General features: G+C 37.3%; 2 protein-coding genes across 4 annotated transcripts in view; one reads left to right on the top strand and one right to left on the bottom strand.

Moving 5' to 3' along the window:
• Window positions 1–19,790, bottom strand: part of LOC143735458 (SLAM family member 5-like) — a 220,643-nt gene that overhangs the window by 182,586 nt on the left and 18,267 nt on the right. The gene's annotated exons all lie outside the window — the stretch shown is intronic.
• The window catches only part of LOC143735460 (natural killer cell receptor 2B4-like), a 30,532-nt gene continuing 13,287 nt past the window's right edge, over window positions 2,546–19,790 (top strand). For 2 of the 3 annotated variants that reach the window (XM_077225645.1, XM_077225643.1), the window contains exon 1: window positions 2,546–2,740. Coding sequence is in view for 1 of the 3 variants with exons in the window: in XM_077225642.1 (XP_077081757.1) it covers window positions 17,631–17,670 (40 nt within the window). In the remaining 2 variants the exon portion in view is untranslated. Of the gene's footprint in view, window positions 2,741–17,535; window positions 17,671–19,790 lie in introns of those variants that run through there. The other variant, XM_077225642.1, reaches the window with a different exon arrangement.

Raw genomic sequence — 19,790 nt, 5'->3', positions numbered from 1 at the left:
CTTGCACACAGAATTGTGTGACTTTCAGGCAAATGGCCCTCTGCTCTCGGAAGGTGTAACCTCTGAATGCAAATGACCCCTGTTAGCACATGTTTCCATGTGAAAGAAGGTTCTGTCTATATAAATGCAGCAAAAGGATCGGGGCCTTCTGTATCTCTCAGCTTCATGTATTATAATGTCGGGTTCGCATCTCTTCTCTTTATTCCAGAGCGTTTGATGTTATTGTATTGATTATATTTGAACTGATTATGAAATTGGCATGATACATTTACCTGACATAATAAATTATATTTGATTATTCTAATTGACTTTGACATTATTTTTATTCAAGAGTTTAAAAAGAATAGTCAAACATTTGCTCACACTTAATGATGCACAGATATCATTCAAACCTTTTCATTTATGGAGTCAAATGAAATAACGAGTAAATACATGAAGAAAATGTATTTCATTTAATCAAATTACTTTGCCACACGGAAAGACGGGGACGCGCACAGACCTTCACCCGTTGATCAGAAAACCTTCTTTGGGCCAATCCAGCCGGGCTTTGCTCAATACTGCAATCTCATAAAAAAAAAAACAACAACACACAACAACTAATATGTACACCTTTGGTACCAATATGTTCCTTTGAGGTACTAATATTAACTCTTTAGGTACAAAGGTGTACCTTTTGAAAGGGTACTGCCCAGTGACAGCTTTCTAAAAAAAAAAAAGGTCCAGAGATTATATGCTCAAAGCGGTAGAAGTCAAAACTGACTCAAATTGCTTTCTTAAAGCCACGACAATAGTGAATACGAGAAATTCCCCATTCAGTTATACTAAAAACTAGTGGTCGACCAATATTGTTTTTTTTTATGGTTGATGGCAATATCTTAGAGATTTGAAATAAATTATTTGAAAATTAATTAAAAATACATGTCTTTTTGAACTTATTGATTCTGTAATCATATTATAGTATTTTTTCACAAATAAATTGTTTGAAAAAATATGAAAAGGAAGTAAACACTAACCAACAGGGCACTCAGTTGCCTAATCTGGTAAGTTTGTGCACACTCACTGGCAATCATATTTGTTCCAATAAAGACAAGGTAACACTAATTTTACATATTAGTACATAGCACAGTGAATATGACAGTGGGCACTAAATATAGCAAGTAACATGAGTTGCGTAATCAGATTACTTTTTCAAGAAACTAAAGTAACGCATTAGTTTTAAATTTACAACAAAATATCGGAGTTATATCAGAGTCAATAACGTATTTATTGACTGACAGCTCTCCTGTGCCCAAGAGAAATCGTAAGTTCACAAGCATTGTGTTTGCTGTGTAAACATGATGGTTATTGTAGTTTTGAATAAATGTGAGCAGCCTTTTACTCATCTCACTTGCAAAAAACAAAAACAGATTTAGTATTACTCAAAATTAATAAAAACAGTGAAATGCAATCTCAGAATATTACACAAACCTGCAATATATTAAAGGGGTGGTAAAATGCCCTTTTCACAAGATGTAAAATAAATCTCTGATGTCCCCAGAGTGTGTGTGTGAAGTTTTAGCACAAAATACCCCACAGTTATTTTTATATAGCATGTTAAAGTTGTCACTTTTTGAGGGTTAGCAAAAACGCACCATTTTGTGTCTGGCCCTTTAAATGCAAATGAGCTTCCTCAGAGGGCGGGGTTTCAAGAGCTCTAGTGTGTTAACAGCTGCGATTACCTCACGCAGACACACTAAAATGACAGAAACTGTACTGCCTTTAATGTTAAAACAGAGTCAGACAAAGATGGAGAGACTCAAGAAGAAGTGACAACATGTAGAATGCAACAGGATGTCTCTGAATGGTTAGTTGATGAATTTATGTTGCTGATGTGGAGTTAACACTCTTCAATTAGCATATTCTGTCATGATAATCTATAAATCGCTCGTATAGGAACTGTTGTGAGATGCACACAGAGTGACTTTTTATTGCATGTAAAAAGGAGGATGGTAAAGTTTGATCTGACTCACAAATGTACTCTTATACAACAACTTTTCCTCTTCTCAACATGTCCCGGGGGCGGGGTTTATGTACATTTTAGGGTTTCTGATGTCACTATATACCGGAAGGAATGTCTGCCCAACCAGCCGTTTGTTATAGTCCTTTTCTTTAAAAGCAAATATCTCCCTTTGCTTTGAACTTTGAGCAGTGTAACTTTGCAGATGTTGTTTATGCTCAAACAGCAACATTACACACTAGCTTAAGTTAGAAAAGTAAAATTGTGTTTTACCACCGCTTTAAATTACACAAACATACTTTATGTATTTAATCTCACTTTATTAACCAATGCCTTTGCTGCTGACTCCGCTTTGTTTTAGGTATAGGTATATATGTACAAAACCGGCCTAGTTACGAACTGGCATGAGATTGTTGAATATTGAATCTGACTAAGAGTTGTGTGTGTATTTGCTCCTGTAATTCTAATCAACCTCATGATCTGACATCAACAAAAACCCTTTTGTTAACACAAGATGTCCGGAGTTTGAATGCTTAAACGGGTTTGGCCAGTCACAAAAATTCCAGTAGGCTACACACCCAGGAAAGTAATCTTCCTGTAAACTTCCTCTGTAATTCATATCAGTACAGTTGTGGCAGTTAGAGTTTTGTTGGAAAATATAAACTGCAGCTGAAAGAGGATCATGCATCTGTTATTTTCACGTCTTGCTGTGAGCAGAACCAGAACAATAATTCAACAAACAAGGTATGGTGAAGGAATTTTTCTTTCTTTCTACAGCTGTACCTGCTGCCCAGAAGCTCAAACATTGAATGATGGTTTAATGATTTCTGCAAGTGTATGTTTAATACTGTTTTCTTAAGGGGTACCCTGTTGAAAAAAAGCCAGACAAATTTAGTATACTTCAAGTAGTTAACAAACCCGAAGTGTCCCGTCGGCAGGACATCAGAATTCATAATCAAATTACTAAGCAACCACTGAATGGAACAACACATAATAGGTATGATTTTAAAGCTTAGAATCTCAGCTTTTCAATGCATTTTTGATCAACTCCTAAGGAGTGCGGAGTAATCCTTCTAAAACGGAGTGTACCTCCCGCAGCTGCGAAAAAATTATAATAATCATATTTTTCAAATATATTACCTTGATCAACTTAAAATAGGTGTCATTTGAAAGCTTAGAGTCTGAAATTTACAATGAATGTGGCCAATTTGATAAACTCCAAAGTAGTGCTGAGTTATTTGCTGATAAATAGAAAAAAAATCATAATTTATGAAATACCACATACTGCAATATGTCACATCATACAACTCAGATAGTCCTGTGTCATATGTCATTTGAAAGGTCTCAATGAGTAGAATACAACAAGCATAATTGTTTCGGGCTTTTTACTAAACTTGAGCGAGGTTTTGTACAAGAAAGCCCCCAAGAGATCCATATGTAAATCAGGATGCTGAATTTAAGACACATTTCTGCTCGTAACTACATGAAACATGCTCCGATTGTGGAAAATGACACATCATTATTTACAGCAGATGCTTACTGTCATGATTCCTGTCTGGTGTTCTCCTTGTCTCATGTTGACTTTTGTTATTTCCTGTTCTGTGCTATGTTTTGTAGTCCTTTGTAGTTTTTCTTGTTTATTAGTCTCTCCAGGTGTTTCTAATTAGCCCTGCCCCCTTGTTATCTTGTTTACCTTGTTTGCCTGTGTATTTAAACCCCTGTGCTTCAGTTGTTGGTTGTCGGTCGTTGTTTTGATGTTGCGTGTATCTGTTCCGTGTTCCTGTCCTGAGTTCCATTGGATTACCTGTTTGTTTTATTAAAGTGCTTGCATTTGGATTCTCTCTCCGCTTCATTCCTGCTCCCTCGTTACACTTACAAATAAAACATAATCCATCACTCAGAACTAAAGATATTCCTCATGGAGTTCTAACACAAAAAAAATCCACAGACGCATGTAGCCAAGCCAAGCAAGGTAGCTTAGACTTGGCCTTTTCACTCGTATCTTCATGAAACATACAACATCGATCATGAAAAATAACACATCGTTACTTACAACAGGAGCTCATGATTAAAAAGAGCCCAAACTCAATATATATTTCATCAATCAAATCTAAAGATATTCCTCATGGCGTTCTAACAAAAAAATACCACAGACGCACCTAGCAAGAATATACTTTAGCACTCGCGTTTGTTTTTGGCTTATAACTTCATGAAGCATGCACAGATCATAGACAATTGCACAAAATTATTTTCAGCAGACTCTCACGATTAAAAAGAGTCCAAACTCATCATAATCCATCACTCAGATCTAAAGATATTCCTCATGGAGTTGTAACACACGAACCCTGACAGGCGCACACAGAGCCTTGAATATATGGAGCACTGATGTCGCGTTTTTTCTCATCTCTCCGGGATCCAATGTGTTTTCCAATGTTCCCGGAACCATCCGTGCTTTTTTTCAAACGTGGAATAACACAAAACATGTATCATCTTAAAGCGTAGAAACTCAGCTTTTACCGCCCCACTGTTTACAAAGCGACCAATACAATTTGAACTATCCTCCTTGGGCGGTACTTCCACCGGCGCCGGCGACATCGAGCGTGACCTTTCAACGTGATGACGTAGTTCCTGGCGCATTGCAGATTAGCTTAATCCGTACAATTGTAGTTAAAAACTATATATATACATATATATTTTGTTTTGAAAATTACCTATCCTGTCGCAAGATAAGACTCTCCTCCTCAGCTGCGATTGTGCGCAGCCCGTTGAAGCACTTCAAAGACCTTTGAAACTGCATTGATTTGGACTTCAAAACGCTGGTTGTCATTGAAGTCCAATATTCGAAGAAAAATCCAGAATTTGTTTCCCTTAAAAAACTTAATTTCTCTTCCACTGAGGAAAGAAAGACATGGATATCTTGGATGGCATTGGGGTGAGTAAATTATTAGGAAATTTTCATTTTGAGGTGAACTAATCCTTTAAGGGGTTAAGCATGTAGTAAAGCTTAACTTTAAGTGTATTTAGTGTACTTTTGTCAAATTGTGTGCTAAATTGGAACAGCTTCAAGTATACTTTGTAAGCTTTAAGTAGCCTATATGCCTGTGTAGGGACTAATTACATGCTTGATTAGTGATATTAAAGTGTACTTTATTTGTGTTACAAGTACATAACAAATTTGTTTCGAGTGTCTTCAAAACATACAAGCAGTATAGCATAAGTGTATTATATATTTGAGTAAAAAGTATATGCTCCGTAATACCTTAGGCTTATTCCAAACTACAAATTGCACTCTTTGTCTTCAATAACAAATAGACATTAATACAAATTAAAATATAGCTTACCGAAAATATATTTTTAATAAAGTAAAAAAAAAAAAAACTTAATTTTTACTTCATGTATATATTTCTACAATATATTTTTAAATTTTTAAAGCACAATTATTTTTAAGTGTGTTAAAAAAATAGGTAAAAGCATGATGCTAATATACTTTTAATATATTTAAAAGATATAGTAAAATATTGTATTAGTATATTTGCAATGTACTATTGAAAAGGGGAATATATTTCAAATAGGCTACAATAAAGTATACTTTTTTCAATAGGGTAGTGTAGGATTACAAATTTTATTTAAATGTTTAATTTAGACTTCCAATACTATAGTATTTTATATTGATAAAGTTTATAAATGATGAGACCACAAAATCTCTGCAAACGGTAGGAGTTCCCAGCGGAATATTCCTGACTGTCCCGCTCGTGTCTCACCGGGTGAAACTCATGCTGAGCAAGTTTGAACACCTGTTCACAGTATCAAGTGTTTTATTATTTTATTACTGAGACCGTTTGTCTTGGAGTTCTCATCTCAGTACGAGAAGTCTATGCCTTTCCTGTTCTCGTGTCTCATGCTGAGCAGGTTCCACAATCTGTATACCTTATTTACATTTGCTTTGTTTCAAAGAAGTCTCCACCTATATGTAATCCCTCCCCCTTGAAATGTATATATATTACAATGTTTGACTCAAGAAGTCAGACTTGATTGAGATGACTACAGCGGTGCAATAAAGAACTTCTGCTCGAAAGATACCTCTTAAAGTCTCCTGGTCTGCACTTCTAAGTTTTCTACACTTGAGAAGGAGAAACTTTACAACAGATGGTGCCCTGTGACCCGGATGGAGAAACTGAAACTCAACAAAGAATGAACTTTTCCAGACAGATTGGAAACTTCAAGCTCAAAGATCTCAACAAAGCCTGACTAAGTTCCAGACTGAATCTTCTGAATCCAGATTGGAAACTTCAAGCTCAAAGATCTCAACAAAGCCTGACTAAGTTCCAGACTGAATCTTCTGAATCCAGATTGGAAACTTCAAGCTCAAAGATCTCAACAAAGCCTGACTAAGTTCCAGACTGAATCTTCTGAATCCAGATTGGAAACTTCAAGCTCAAAGATCTCAACAAAGCCTGACTAAGTTCCAGACTGAATCTTCTGAATCCAGATTGGAAACTTCAAGCTCAAAGATCTCAACAAAGCCTGACTAAGTTCCAGACTGAATCTTCTGAATCCAGATTGGAAACTTCAAGCTCAAAGATCTCAACAAAGCCTGACTAAGTTCCAGACTGAATCTTCTGAATCCAGATTGGAAACTTCAAGCTCAAAGATCTCAACAAAGCCTGACTAAGTTTCAGACTGAATCTTCTGAATCCAGATTGGAAACTTCAAGCTCAAAAAAGATCTCAAAGACTGAATTTTTTCCAGACGGAATCTTTCTCTACAAACGAAAGACTTGGTGAGTTTCACTCCATTCAAAGAACCATTGCAGACCAGTACAAATGTGTTTTTCCTCTGCGCCATCAGAGAAGAAGTTAACAGACAGCTGTAGGGTTTGTTAACTAAAGTTATCCTCTAAAGTTGCTTTTAGAGATGAAATGTATCCTCTGTTTTTCAGGCAGGGAAGATTAACGTACATGTTAATATTGCTTATCCTCTGCTTTGCCAGGGAAGTGTTTTATCCTCTGTAAAGTTAGGGAAGACTTATCCTCTGCTTTACCAGGGAAGGTGATATATCCTCTGTTTTCAGCAGAGAAGAATTGTTTATCTTCTGTTCTTGTGAGCAGGAAAGATTAGCATAAAGTGCTAGTAATTTGAAGGAAGGTTAACGATAGTTGATCTGTGTTAACAAGTGTACCCTCTGTGGATCAGAGAAGTTTTAGTGTCTGTTTGTGTTGGCAACAAAGAAAACTCACAACAATGTTTAGAAGGAATGCTAGACTCCCCACAACAGAAAAAGGTGGTCTCGCTACTCCTTTATGGACAGACAGTGAGTTCAAGTCATTGTTAGGGGAGCAGATGGACTCCATAGTGACTGAGTCAGTCAGATTGGATTTGAGAAAGAAATTTGGTATTCACCCAGAAAAAGTATGGTCTATTGAAGAATGCAAGAAGGTGTTGGGTGCATGTATCAGGAAGAGAAACATAAAAGGGATTATCTGCTGCCACCAAGAATTTAGCTTATCCATTGCACAAGAACAAGCTAGGTGTATTGCTAAGTTAAAAGAACAGAACAAACGATTGCACACTAAGGTGGGCCATTACAAGGCATCAACCAAATGTGACTCAGAAGACCAACAGTCAGATGAAACTTATCCTGACTTACAAGCGTTCTTTGAAACAGATGTAGACATCCCATCAGTAACTGATAAGCCTGTAGATTCAGTAAAGGTATGTGTCGCAAAAAGATCTCAGGGAATTGAGAGAACTGAAAGTGTTCCTCCCAACTATTCTGTTGTCCAAAACCAAACTGTTGCCAAAGCACTCGGACCTAGAGAGATAGAAAGACTATCCCAAAGCTTACCTTCAGTACGCACAGATTTTTCTGAATTTAGAAGGGCATTGATCAGTAAAATGCGTCTTTACAACATGTCGTTGGCAGAAGTCACACAGTTGATGTCACAAATTCTAACTGAATCTGAATTCTACAGTTTTGAGTCTGCTGTTACTTCTGAACTACAACATGCCAGAAAAGATGAATTGAGAGAGGGAGTTCTGAAAGCATTAAAGAACATTGTTGGACCAAGCATGGACTGGTCAAAGATCACTAGTTGTTTACAGAAGAAGGGTGAAACTGTTTGTGAGTACACAGAAAGGTTTTGTCAGTCAGCGGCCGCACACAGCGGGATAGCTGACACTTCAGAGAAGGTGCTAGGTGACAGTGGTCCCCTAGTTCGCACATGGTTTGATGGTCTTTTGTCAGAACATAGAAAAGCATTGCCTTTCTTAGACTTAACATGGTCCACTAGAACCATACAAAACAACTTAGACAGTTTGGCTGCATGGGAAAGAGACTCTGATGTCAAGGAAAGAGTAAAAATTGCAGCAGCATCCTTTAATGTCAACACAGAGAATCAACAGAAACCCAAATGTCCTAAGAGAGAGGGCAGCAGTTGTTATTACTGTGGTAAACATGGACATTGGGGAAAAGAGTGTAGGAAAAACAAAAAGAACTTTAAACAAGTTAACCATGTTACTCAGCTCCTACTCAGTCTGCTTGCTACTTTGAAACAGCCCCTCCCCTCATCATTAAACTGGTTGACGTGTTAACCATTTGGGCTGTGAGTGCTTAATTTCCCCAGTAACTTACAACAAAGATGAAAGACTTATTTTTGTTTAATAGAACTAAAGGAAAGTGACTATCTCAGTTTTTCCTTTGGGGAACACTGGTTAAGTAAACTCACAGCCTTAAATGTTATGCTACAGCACAGGCCCTTCATCAGTAATGGTGTTAGGTCAGACTGTAAATGTAAAATGCCTTCATGCAGTGTCCACACTGATGAATGACAACGTGCACCTGTCACAAACCCATCCTCAGGTATGATGTCTACAATGACTGAATTTGTGTTAGAGGCTGGAGGAGAAATGACTCACGATTGTGTTACGCTTACATACACACCTTCGAGGTAAATAAATAGAGAATTCAGGATTTGAGTTGTTTGTTGACGGTTCAGCTCAAGTAATTGAAAGTAATTCAGAAACAAGCCATTAGAGTGGCATGGACCACATTAAGTGATGTTGATAACAGCAGCTGCAGGATTGTGTCAGGGAAGGAAAAACCTGGACTAATATCACACTGTAAAGTGTTCCCCCACCTACAGGGATAGGTTAGGACACGGAACCAGTGAGGAGCCCCGGGAAGAACCGAATGCAACAGGCGTCGGGGGTTAACCCTGGGGTGAAGACTCCCATCATTACCTCACTGTTCCTTAGGTGTCAAAGGGTTTAAGAAATAGGGAAAGAGGGAACAACAATAGCAGACTCAGAAAAAGTTTACAACCATAGTGTTTGAACAAATACTGCTCTCCTGTGTAGCAGACTCAGAAAAGTTTACAACCCTAGTGTGTGAACAAATACTGCTCTCCTATCTTTTGCTTTCTTTCTTACTCTGTGCAGATAACACTTGATGATGGCACTGACCTCGTCATCTGCGTATGAAGCCACAAGAAAACCTCAAGAAAACGACTAGACCCACTGCCGAACCAACTATCACAAAAGAAAAAAATACACAACGCAGAGACTCACATACGAAAACTTCAGTCATCCATCAACATGATCAAGATTGTCGTACCAGTAATATCACAGACACTCTCGCTTCGCACAAGATAATGATCTTACAGAACAGAGTGGCCTTGGATTCAACGCAAGGAGGAGCCTGCACCATCATCAGACCTGAGTGCTGCACCGGGTTTTAATGGATCCAACAGAGAACTTGAACAAAATCCAACAAGACATTCTTGATCTTTCAGCAAAATTACACCAGATGACTGAAGTTAATTTTTCATGGTTCGGAAACTTGATTAGGTAAACTGTGGATATGAATAAAGGAAATAGCAATTCTGCTGCTGTTTCTTCTACTAGCGTACTATCTATGCGTTCACAGTATCAAGTGTTTTATTCAACATATGAATCACGCCTCTCACGAGAAAATCACAGTTTCCAAACAGAAAAGAATATTACCCTTAAGAACTTCACGGACCCTAAAATTGCATGTTTGTTTCTGTGTAAGCATGCAATTGCAGAAAAGCAAACACAGAACATATTTTGCAAGTTTGAACACCTGTTCACAGTATCAAGTGTTTTATTATTTTATTACTGAGACCGTTTGTCTTGGAGTTCTCATCTCAGTACGAGAAGTCTATGCCTTTCCTGTTCTCGTGTCTCATGCTGAGCAGGTTCCACAATCTGTATACCTTATTTACATTTGCTTTGTTTCAGAGAAGTCTCCACCTATATGTAATCCCTCCCCCTTGAAATGTATATATATTACAATGTTTGACTCAAGAAGTCAGACTTGATTGAGATGACTACAGCGGCACAATAAAGAACTTCTGCTCGAAAGATACCTCTTAAAGTCTCCTGGTCTGCACTTCTAAGTTTTCTACACTTGAGAAGGAGAAACTTTACAACAGTAGCTACACTCTAAAAAAATTCGGACACAATGTACTGTATTAATTTGATGGAATTTTATTTTTTACAGGTGTTTTACCTGTATTTAGAAATTTGACCTTAATTGGGTTGTGTTTTAGGTTTAACGGAAATGTCGGTAAAATTACTGGATAATGTCCTGGTTATTTTCTGCCAGTACATTATAGCAACGTTTTGTTTTTGTTTTTTTACAGGTGTATTTAAAAAAAAATTTACAGGTTTTTTTGTGTTTTTTTAAGTGTATGAAGTAGCCTTCATTATAAACAGATGTTTTACTTTTTTGTGGAACAAGTGCTGGTATCTCGTGTATTGTTTGGTGAAGAGAGGAAAGTTTTATTTATTTAGTTATTATTGTTTTTTTGTTTGTTTGTTTTTACACAGTGATATTGTATGTAGCCTATGGGTGTTTTAATTTGTGGAAAGGCAGGATAAATGTTAAGTTGTGGGTAACTATTACTAATCTTCACAGCTAAGTGGCCCAAAAATAAACAAAGCTAAGCTTTATTTGCCCAAACAGCTCCCAGCTCCAAGTATGTGACCACAAAAGTTTTTGGCTTGTTTTGATTGAAGACATTGGCCGATTATAACTCATTTTAACCGTCTGATGCATGATGCATACCACTCTCCAATTATATTTCATAATTTTGGGAAAAGTATTTGGCAATGATTATACTCCTGTTTATATTTGATTATACGTTGTATTTTGAAATAAAGTAATTTTTTTTAAATAGTTTGATAGAAATGAAATGCATCAGAGGGTTAATAAGCACTGAGTTTCATATACTGAAAATGATACTGAATTTTGAAGGAAAACAATAACAATATTAAGAGATGAGAACGGAGTACATATTTTATTAGACAATATTTGTACCCTTTATATCCCATTTTAAGTATGTGTTGCTTAATTGTCCTTAAATTGGTTTATAATGGAAATATTCAAGTTGTTTAATAAAGTAGCAATTATGCATTAGAGTTTTGTTTTGTTTTGTTGTATGTGTAGGGATGTCTGGGAAGCTTTGTGACACAGATGTTGGTTCCTGACAGAGATATAAGAGATCTGGTTTGAAAAGGTTTTAATGATATCTGTGCATCATTAAATGTGAGCGAATGTTTTACTAAAGTCTTGAATGAAAATAATGTCAAAGTCAATTAGAATAATCAAATATAACAATTTATTATGTCAGTTAAATGTATCATGCCAATTTCATTACTGGGGGTAACCATTTGCTAGCAGTGGAAAATTTGCATTCAGTCAAATGGTCAGAAGGTGTTAACTCAAAGACACACCCTCCTGTGTGGAAGATATTTCTAAACTATTAAGAACTTTATTACCTTTTAGTTTACTTCTTTGGGAATGAGACATTTGTACGAGTCGCACTGGGACATTTCAAATAATACCAAACATGTGTAAACTGTATGATAATTATTCACATTGAAACCATAAGATTATTGTGTGAGTTTGGGAGATCTCACCACGAGTGGTTGTCGAGGGAAAGAGATGTAGATTAGAATGATTCTGAAGTGAGACTTGCGTCTCGAATGGTGGGCATGAGAGGGTCCAAATGGTAATTTCCTTTGTTCTCTCAGAGAGAAGGCTTCTCCTACATTCTTACAATTTTCCAGTCTTACATTTATATAGATTAAGAACTGTCTCGGTATGCACAGGTGACAGTACAGAAATGAAAGATTGATAAAAATCAGGAATCTACACTGTAAAATCAACATTAGCTACTGAGGCGAGGTGATCAACTGCAAGTAAAAGTATTCAATATGACAATAATATTCATAATATAATATGTAGGTGTCACGTTCACCGTCGATCTCTGCACTACATTCCCCAGAATCCTTTGGCACACCTGCAGTTACTCTCTCCGGGTTACTAATCACCTGCACCTGTTTACAATCAGCAACCTCATCAACAAGCACTATAAAACACTCACCACAGCCTCAGTCATTGTCAAGCCTCCAACAGGAACAGACCATTTCCTGCTGTCTACCAAAGCCTATCTTCTCGTCGTCTCCAACCAAGTAACGTATACTCACCTGTGAATTACTAACCTCTGAATTCCTGTTCCACTGGCTTCAGACATCCTTTCCGAGTCCTTGTTTCCTGCATTCCTGTCTGGATCCCTGTTCCCCGGAATCCTTTATCTTCCAGAGTCCCCGTGTTCACGCCGAGTTGTCTCACCCACGACGACACCTGAAAGAGAAAAGACTAGTATGAAAGATCTGTGACCGCTTGACATCCAATTAACCTGAAGTGGACCTGCTCACCTGTTATCTGCCCCGCACGTAGTGACTCTCACCGTATCTGCACCTGAACTCTGAGAATACTCACCTATGCCCTTGTGTCACGTTCAATAAAGCTGTGTTTGGATTCACTTACCTCTGTCTCCTTGCCTGTATCCTGACAGTAGGCCTATTATTATAATACAATATTAATAATGTAGGCCTATACATGTACAGATATATACATATTATCATTATAGGTGTATAAACATAGCCTATACTTATTATACATATACTGAAAATGTGTTTGGGAGAGTGCATGCGTGGGTCTGGCTCCAGGTGTCTGATTTATATTGAGTTATGGATTACATAGGTCAATAAGTGTAGATACATTGTTCTTGCTTTTAATGTTATTTTTTCAAATGTGATGTGTTCTGTAAGATTGTTCCACTGGATAAGGACACAAGTAGGCTATAAAAAGCATAAAATGAGCCAGATAGGCTACTTGACTGAAACAAGTCTTTTGGTCTCATTATTGTTGTTGTTGAATTGAATATATTGCCACATTATAATTTGCGAATTATATTATAATTAAACGGAACACATTTAGCTTTGTCAGGATTTTATTTGTACTCACTGGATAAAGCAGGAGATGCGCACTCGGGTTAATGACTGCTATAACTGTGACCTGCCACAAGATGACGCTGTTATCCACACTATTGATGCTTTGAATCTTTCCCCGAAACAATCAGAGAAAAGCTTCAAAGCTTTTTTTCCCCATCCCTATGATCCAGTGATTGATACAACTTTTGGATTTCCAGTTTAAATTATTGATCATATAATTTTTTACAGTGTAGCTTCCTTCCAGAGGTCAGTGTTGAGGGAGAAAGCTGAATCTTTTTCCCATTTGGTCAAGGGTATATAAATTGTTGCATCATTATTTAAAATAAGTTTATGGAGTTTGGCTATTAATTTGTTGGAGTTAGCGATTTTCATTATCACTTCCATTAACTGAAAGGGATGAAGTGGATTATTAGTTATTTTGATCTTGGATTTAAATATGGACTTATATATAAAGTCCATATTTAAATCCAAGATCAAAATAACTAATAAACCATATTAATATAATATAATATTAATATATATATATATATATATATATATATATATATATATATATATATATATATATATATATATATATACAGTGGTTAAATTGGGCCGGGGCTCTCCGGGGCTCAGCCCCGGCACATAAGCCTGCTTGTTTGCAGTCAATTGCCTACTGGAAATTATGTCACATAAAATTAGATGAAAGTAATGCTTTTGAAAATATATTTATGACAATAAATTAAAGATTTTTGAAATGGCATGTCTATTTTGTCTCGGCGGAGCTGAGAACAATCGGAACACGGCCGTGTTCTTGTTCAGCTGCTTAAGCTCGTTGTCAGTCGACCATGATCGCGCAAGGCGCTCGCGCACGCGCATCTAGGTGACACGGATAAATGTACGCAGCAATATATAATGAATATTCCTGGGAGACTCGTAGTTGCGCGGGAAGTTGAAGCACGGAAAAGTTCCAGAAATGTACAAAAAGTGCTCTGGCCTTGAATGACAAGGTAATTAAATAACCAAGACTAGGTTGACCATGTGATTTTTCTCAGGAGATGTTTTGAGCATTTTACTGCGCACCTGATTATCAGCAAACTGCCGAGAGAACTGCTAGCAGGCTACTCAAAATAAACTAGCAATATATTCAGTCGGCATATTTGTATTTGATCTGTGTGAATAACAGAAATATAAGACTTGCTAGACCTACATTTAGCTACCAAGAAACCTTTCCACAAGGATAGATTGATTTTATTTTTGTGTCTTGATCTTGATGAGAAATTATGCAGAGTAGGATGAGTGTGTGTGTTTTGTTGTAGTAGTAAAGAGAGAGAATGGGAGAAGGAAGTGTGTGTGAGGTGGACCTGGTCACCACAGACCCAAATTTTCTCAGCTGTTGCTACTGTCATATGCTGCACTGTCTCTTCATGTGGCACATTATATGTTTGGCACATTGTATGGGTCACTATATCATAACAAGGTAATACAATGTGTAATCAAGTGATGACTGATTAACAGTAATGTAAATGCTAAATGTCCTAATACCTGTTGATACTACAACAATGCAAAGTATATGCTCTTAACCTTGCAGTTTTTCACATATCATGTAATACTCAATTTCTCCATTTCTTTGCACAAAACTCTCCAGAAAGTGCTATTTAATGTTTTTTTTTTTTTTAATTCACGAGGGGGTATACCCCCAGAGCCCCCTAGGGAGAGCACCCCCACATGATAAATCCCAATTTAACCCCTTGATTCCTTGATACTATGATATATATATATATATATATATATATATATATATATATATATATATATATATATATATATATATATATATATATATATACAAAAGACCTTACCTCTGGACTAGTGTTGATGTGGTTATTTTGAAATAAATTATGTAGTTGAGTAATTCCTTTTTGTTGCCATGGAGAGTGTACAGGTTTATAAATGTTAGCTTGTAGTTGCTGACTATAAAGAAATAATTCATGATTCATGCTTCTCATAACACAATGGGGATGGGGATTAATTTCTGTTTCAAAAATCAGGGAAACTTTGTTCCAACTTGAATATGATTATATGACAGTTAGAAGGATATTTTCAGCCGTTACCTTTGGATGATCTTGAAAAAGTATATTTAGAAAACAATTGTAGATGTAATACAGTAAAAGTCAACATGAGCGCTCCAAAACAAAACATGGTAAAATATGTACACGGGTGGTTAACTGCAGATACCAGAGACGGAAGGAAAGTGGAAGAATATTAACCCTTTCAGGCACAGTGGTCACCTGTTTCTTTTTTCTTTTTTTTGCTATTGCTTTTAGGGCCATAACTCTTCTCAAAGACTAGATCCCAGATGTTCTTTGTCAGTAGCTCATCATTTTGATACTATGATTGGTAATATTTGTCTTTGTTATCTATCTCTGGTCGTTACAGGAGAATTACACAGCTATTTCAGAATGACCAGTTTGTCAGCATTCCATTGAAGAAAGTGTGGACTTTGTCATCTAAATAATTACTAACCAATAATGTGAGATGTATTTTACAAATTATTTCAGCTTTAAACTACAGTTGAATTTTGATGGTCTTCAAAAGTACTAGTACACAGTTTTGGCCAATTCTTGGTTTGTTGAAGGATACACTAAACCAGTGTTGATTGGACTGTTTTGTGGTACTTCTAAGTTTCTAAGCCAAATTCATCGACTGAGTATCTTCATAATCTGGTTGAAGAGCTGAAAATTTTGGGTTTCTGTTCAAGCAGAAAAGTTTCTTTATGAATGTTGTTTCTGTTGTGTGTGTGATAGAGCCTTCATCAGAGGTGTGAAGTCACACACTGCCTATCATGGAGGTGACAAGTGCCATCAAACAAACAAATCGAACAGAATGACATTTCCTGAGGCCAGTGGCGGTGCCAGGGGGGAGCTAGGTGGTGCTGTAGCTCCCCCTATAATAGCCATAGCACCCGCCCAGCACCCCCAAGAAATGTCTGTAATTTTTATAATAATCATTTAAAAATATATATTTGGTCTAAAATAACATGAGGCCCAAACAGGCGATCTTCTTTGGTAAATGGACGCAGCGCCCGGCGAACGTTTGCAGATAGCACCCATATCCCCATAGCACCTGCAACAGAAAATCTCTGGAGCCGCCACTGCCTGAGGGCAATCAGAGCTGCCAACTCTCACGCTTTCGCCGTGTGACACACGGTTTTGCCTGTTTTAAGACGCACTCACGCCACCATCCATTTTCTCACGCAGAGAAAAATCGCGGACAAAGAGGACACTGACACCGACAGACAAGACAGAGAAGGTTACTTTTTATGGAACAAATTGTCAGCTGTCAGATTCTGTCAATACTTTTACGAGATTCACACAATAAATAACGTTTTGGCGCTTTTAAATGTGACAGATCGCTGTAGCGCCTCAGTTAAAACGGCACGTGATACAGTAGCCTACAACTGTTTTTTGTCCCCCCCCCCCCCCCCCCCCCCCATCTCTCCACTTTTATAACAAAAAGTGTGCACATTCTCAACTCAAGTTAGGCACAGGTTCAGGACAAAACATAGTCCAATGTCCACACACTTTCTTAGGCATGTTAGTATTTTATACTACTATTAAGAATCTCCCAAAGTTATTTAAAATGATAGTTCAGGTTCTAGTTTAGGTTCTACTCAGTGTAGAAGAAGAAGACACATGGAAAAGAGGAAGAAAAACAAGTAATGGAGGGAGGAGGTAGATAAGGGGTGAGGTGGTGAGTATAGAGGATAGGATAGGAACACCTGATTTGTTTTATTATTATTTGGAATAAATACTTTTGGCCTCAATTTTTGTTACGAGAAACCCAATTTGGCAAGTGCAAAGTGCTGAATGGTTCCTTTAAAACACAGTTCTACTAAAACTGAACCGAGGCCTTATTGAGGGACAGTTAACTGTCTGTTTGTGTCCATTTATACTCTGATGTATACTCAAATCACAAAAACTTTTTTTTTTTTTGATAATGTAAAAATGCAGGTTTTCTATGAAGGTTAGTTTTAGGGGTTGGGTTGGTTTTAGGACACAGTAAAATGGTATGGTGTGTATGTAATATGTAACAGAAGTCTGAAATGCAAAAAAAAAAAAAAAATCCCATATTAGGGCAATTCACCCTGTTGACGTTAGGTCGCTCTCACACCTAAGGATGGCTCCGCCCCATGCCGACCTGAGGCGATATAAACCTCAGAGCGAGGTAGGGAGGGGAACCGTGTGAGAAATAGACAGTAACAGTCTCGCTCACACTGAACAGTTGAACGGCACACGGATACTTTATTCCCTTACTTGATGAGATAAAAATGAACACTTTGTCTTGCTTATTTCTGTGCTTCTCGTTCGGTAAGTAGTTTTGTTTGCATGAATTGGAGGTTGAAAGTGATTATGTTGTTAATTTTTGTTCTATGCATAACAACGCATTTGTAAACCGCATCACCCAAAATCCTTACTCATTTAGAGTGAACAGTGTGTGTTATGCAGTGTTTCATACAAACGTTTGAGATACAGTTTAAGTAGCCTACTCACATGACATGATTTGTGACTGTTATTTGAGAAGTGTTGATTTGATTGATTCGGATGTGGCTCTTGGACACTGGTGTCTTTATTGCCCATTCAAGACGTTTTGAAGGTAAAATAGATTGTTTTCGTGTAGCGTTATGGCGTTAGCAGAGCGCACTGACAGCGCGCGCGTGCCCATCAAGCGGAGGAAACCCACTGTCTGGTGTGAAGGGGACGGGTGTTTGTGATCAGTCCCGGACTAGCCATCGGGAGCACCAAACCAGATGTAACCTTATAACCCCCCAGACAAGTCGAGGAGTGGTGTAACTCATTATTCCATTTCAGTTCGTCAAGTGTCTGAGAAACTCATTTAGTTTGTGTCTCGGTTGTTGAATCTTTATGTTCATAAAAATATTTACAGGTCAAGAAATTTGCTTTGGGAAAAAAAAGTTGAAACTGGGAGGATGTTTCTTTTTTTTTTTTTTTGCTGAATTTATAAACATGTCAGTTTGCCTTTGGAAACAATCTACAGAATATGAAAATGTGTGCATTGTATTGATAAACTGAGACAGACCACAGTCTCCTTCTCGATGAATTTGAGAGACAGACAGTCCTTCTCCAAACATTCCAACTGCTGCACCACCGAGTTTTGGAACTGCTCCAGATGCACCAGCCTACAAGCAGAGCAGTATGGTTCATTTTCTGTACTTCAGCTATAATAACCATTTAGATCAAAAGTGAGCTGTGTTATTTTAGTCAGCTTAACTGGTGATGATATTTTTAGACCATTTTAGATTATTTATACATTTACATGGTTTATGGACAGAAAAGGACAAGGAACCTACTGAATTCTAATGCTGTATTTTGTGCTCTGTACCTTTGATTGTGCACAGTTCCCAAGAGAGAGGTCACATTTCTCTGACAGTCCTTTAAAGATTGCAGTGATCTGGCTTCAATCTTCTTATACCTGCTCTGTATCACAAAGAAAATAATTTCCTGCCTTTTGCAGTAGCACCTCAATGCAGTACATGAGATCCACGGGGAGTCGGATCAAGATCCAAGGGGTGGAGATGGGTAGGATTAGGGGTGGGTTTAAGGATTAGGGCTGGGTTTAGGGATCAGGGGGCGGAGATGGGTAGGTTTAGGTATATGTAAGGTGGGAGGAGTTGGATCTGGATCCGACTCCTCCCCGTGGATTTCATGTTCTGCAGTGAGAACCATCTCGCCTTTTGGCCTGCTGGCAGCCAGCGTTTTTTTTATTTTTATTTTATTATTATTTTATATTACTACCTACACCAGTGATCATTTTCGAATTCAGTCATTCAATAAAATTATTATTTTTAATAATAATCATAAAAAATAAAATCATGAATCTGTTGACTGAAAGTCTTGACTGGCAAGGCTACGATTCGAATTTACGCCTCAGCCAAACGGTTAAGCAGAAAATATGAGCAGCGCCCGATGATGCAGAAAATGGCCAGGTGGAGCAGAGAGGAAATGACAAGGAAAAAAAAAACTTTCCAAGAAGAAACAGCGAAATTACTAACATGTTCAAGGGCAGGTCAGTTTCATCTGTAAATAAGGCCTGCTGTACTTTTTTCTTAGTTAACAAGCAGCCTTGCACTATATATCGTCTCTCAAAATACTGTATGCTAAAGGAGATTGATATTATTTAGTGTAAAGTTACATGAGTAATTTAGCAGACAAATATTAATAATTATCATTGATATGGTACTGGGAGCAGGGAGACAGTAGTGATAGTGCAGACATCAACAGAAAAATATGCAATATTTTATTAGACAATTCAGACAATTGTCTGCCCATTTGTGGTTTAAAACCTTTTCCCCCTTTTAAAAAAAATCAAATTAAGGTGATTCAGATTCAGATTTTAAAAAAAAACTTTTTGTATTAATATAGTGTTGCTAAATGTTGAATAGGCCTATTTAAGTAATTTTAAGATAAAA

Source organism: Siphateles boraxobius, unplaced genomic scaffold (genome assembly GCF_051911475.1).
Source record: "Siphateles boraxobius isolate OS27281-9 unplaced genomic scaffold, OSU_SipBor_1 13, whole genome shotgun sequence".
NCBI classification, from domain to species: Eukaryota; Metazoa; Chordata; class Actinopteri; order Cypriniformes; family Leuciscidae; genus Siphateles; species Siphateles boraxobius.
The sequence above is the reverse complement of the archived record's forward strand: the minus strand, read 5'-3'. Positions and strand labels throughout refer to the sequence as shown.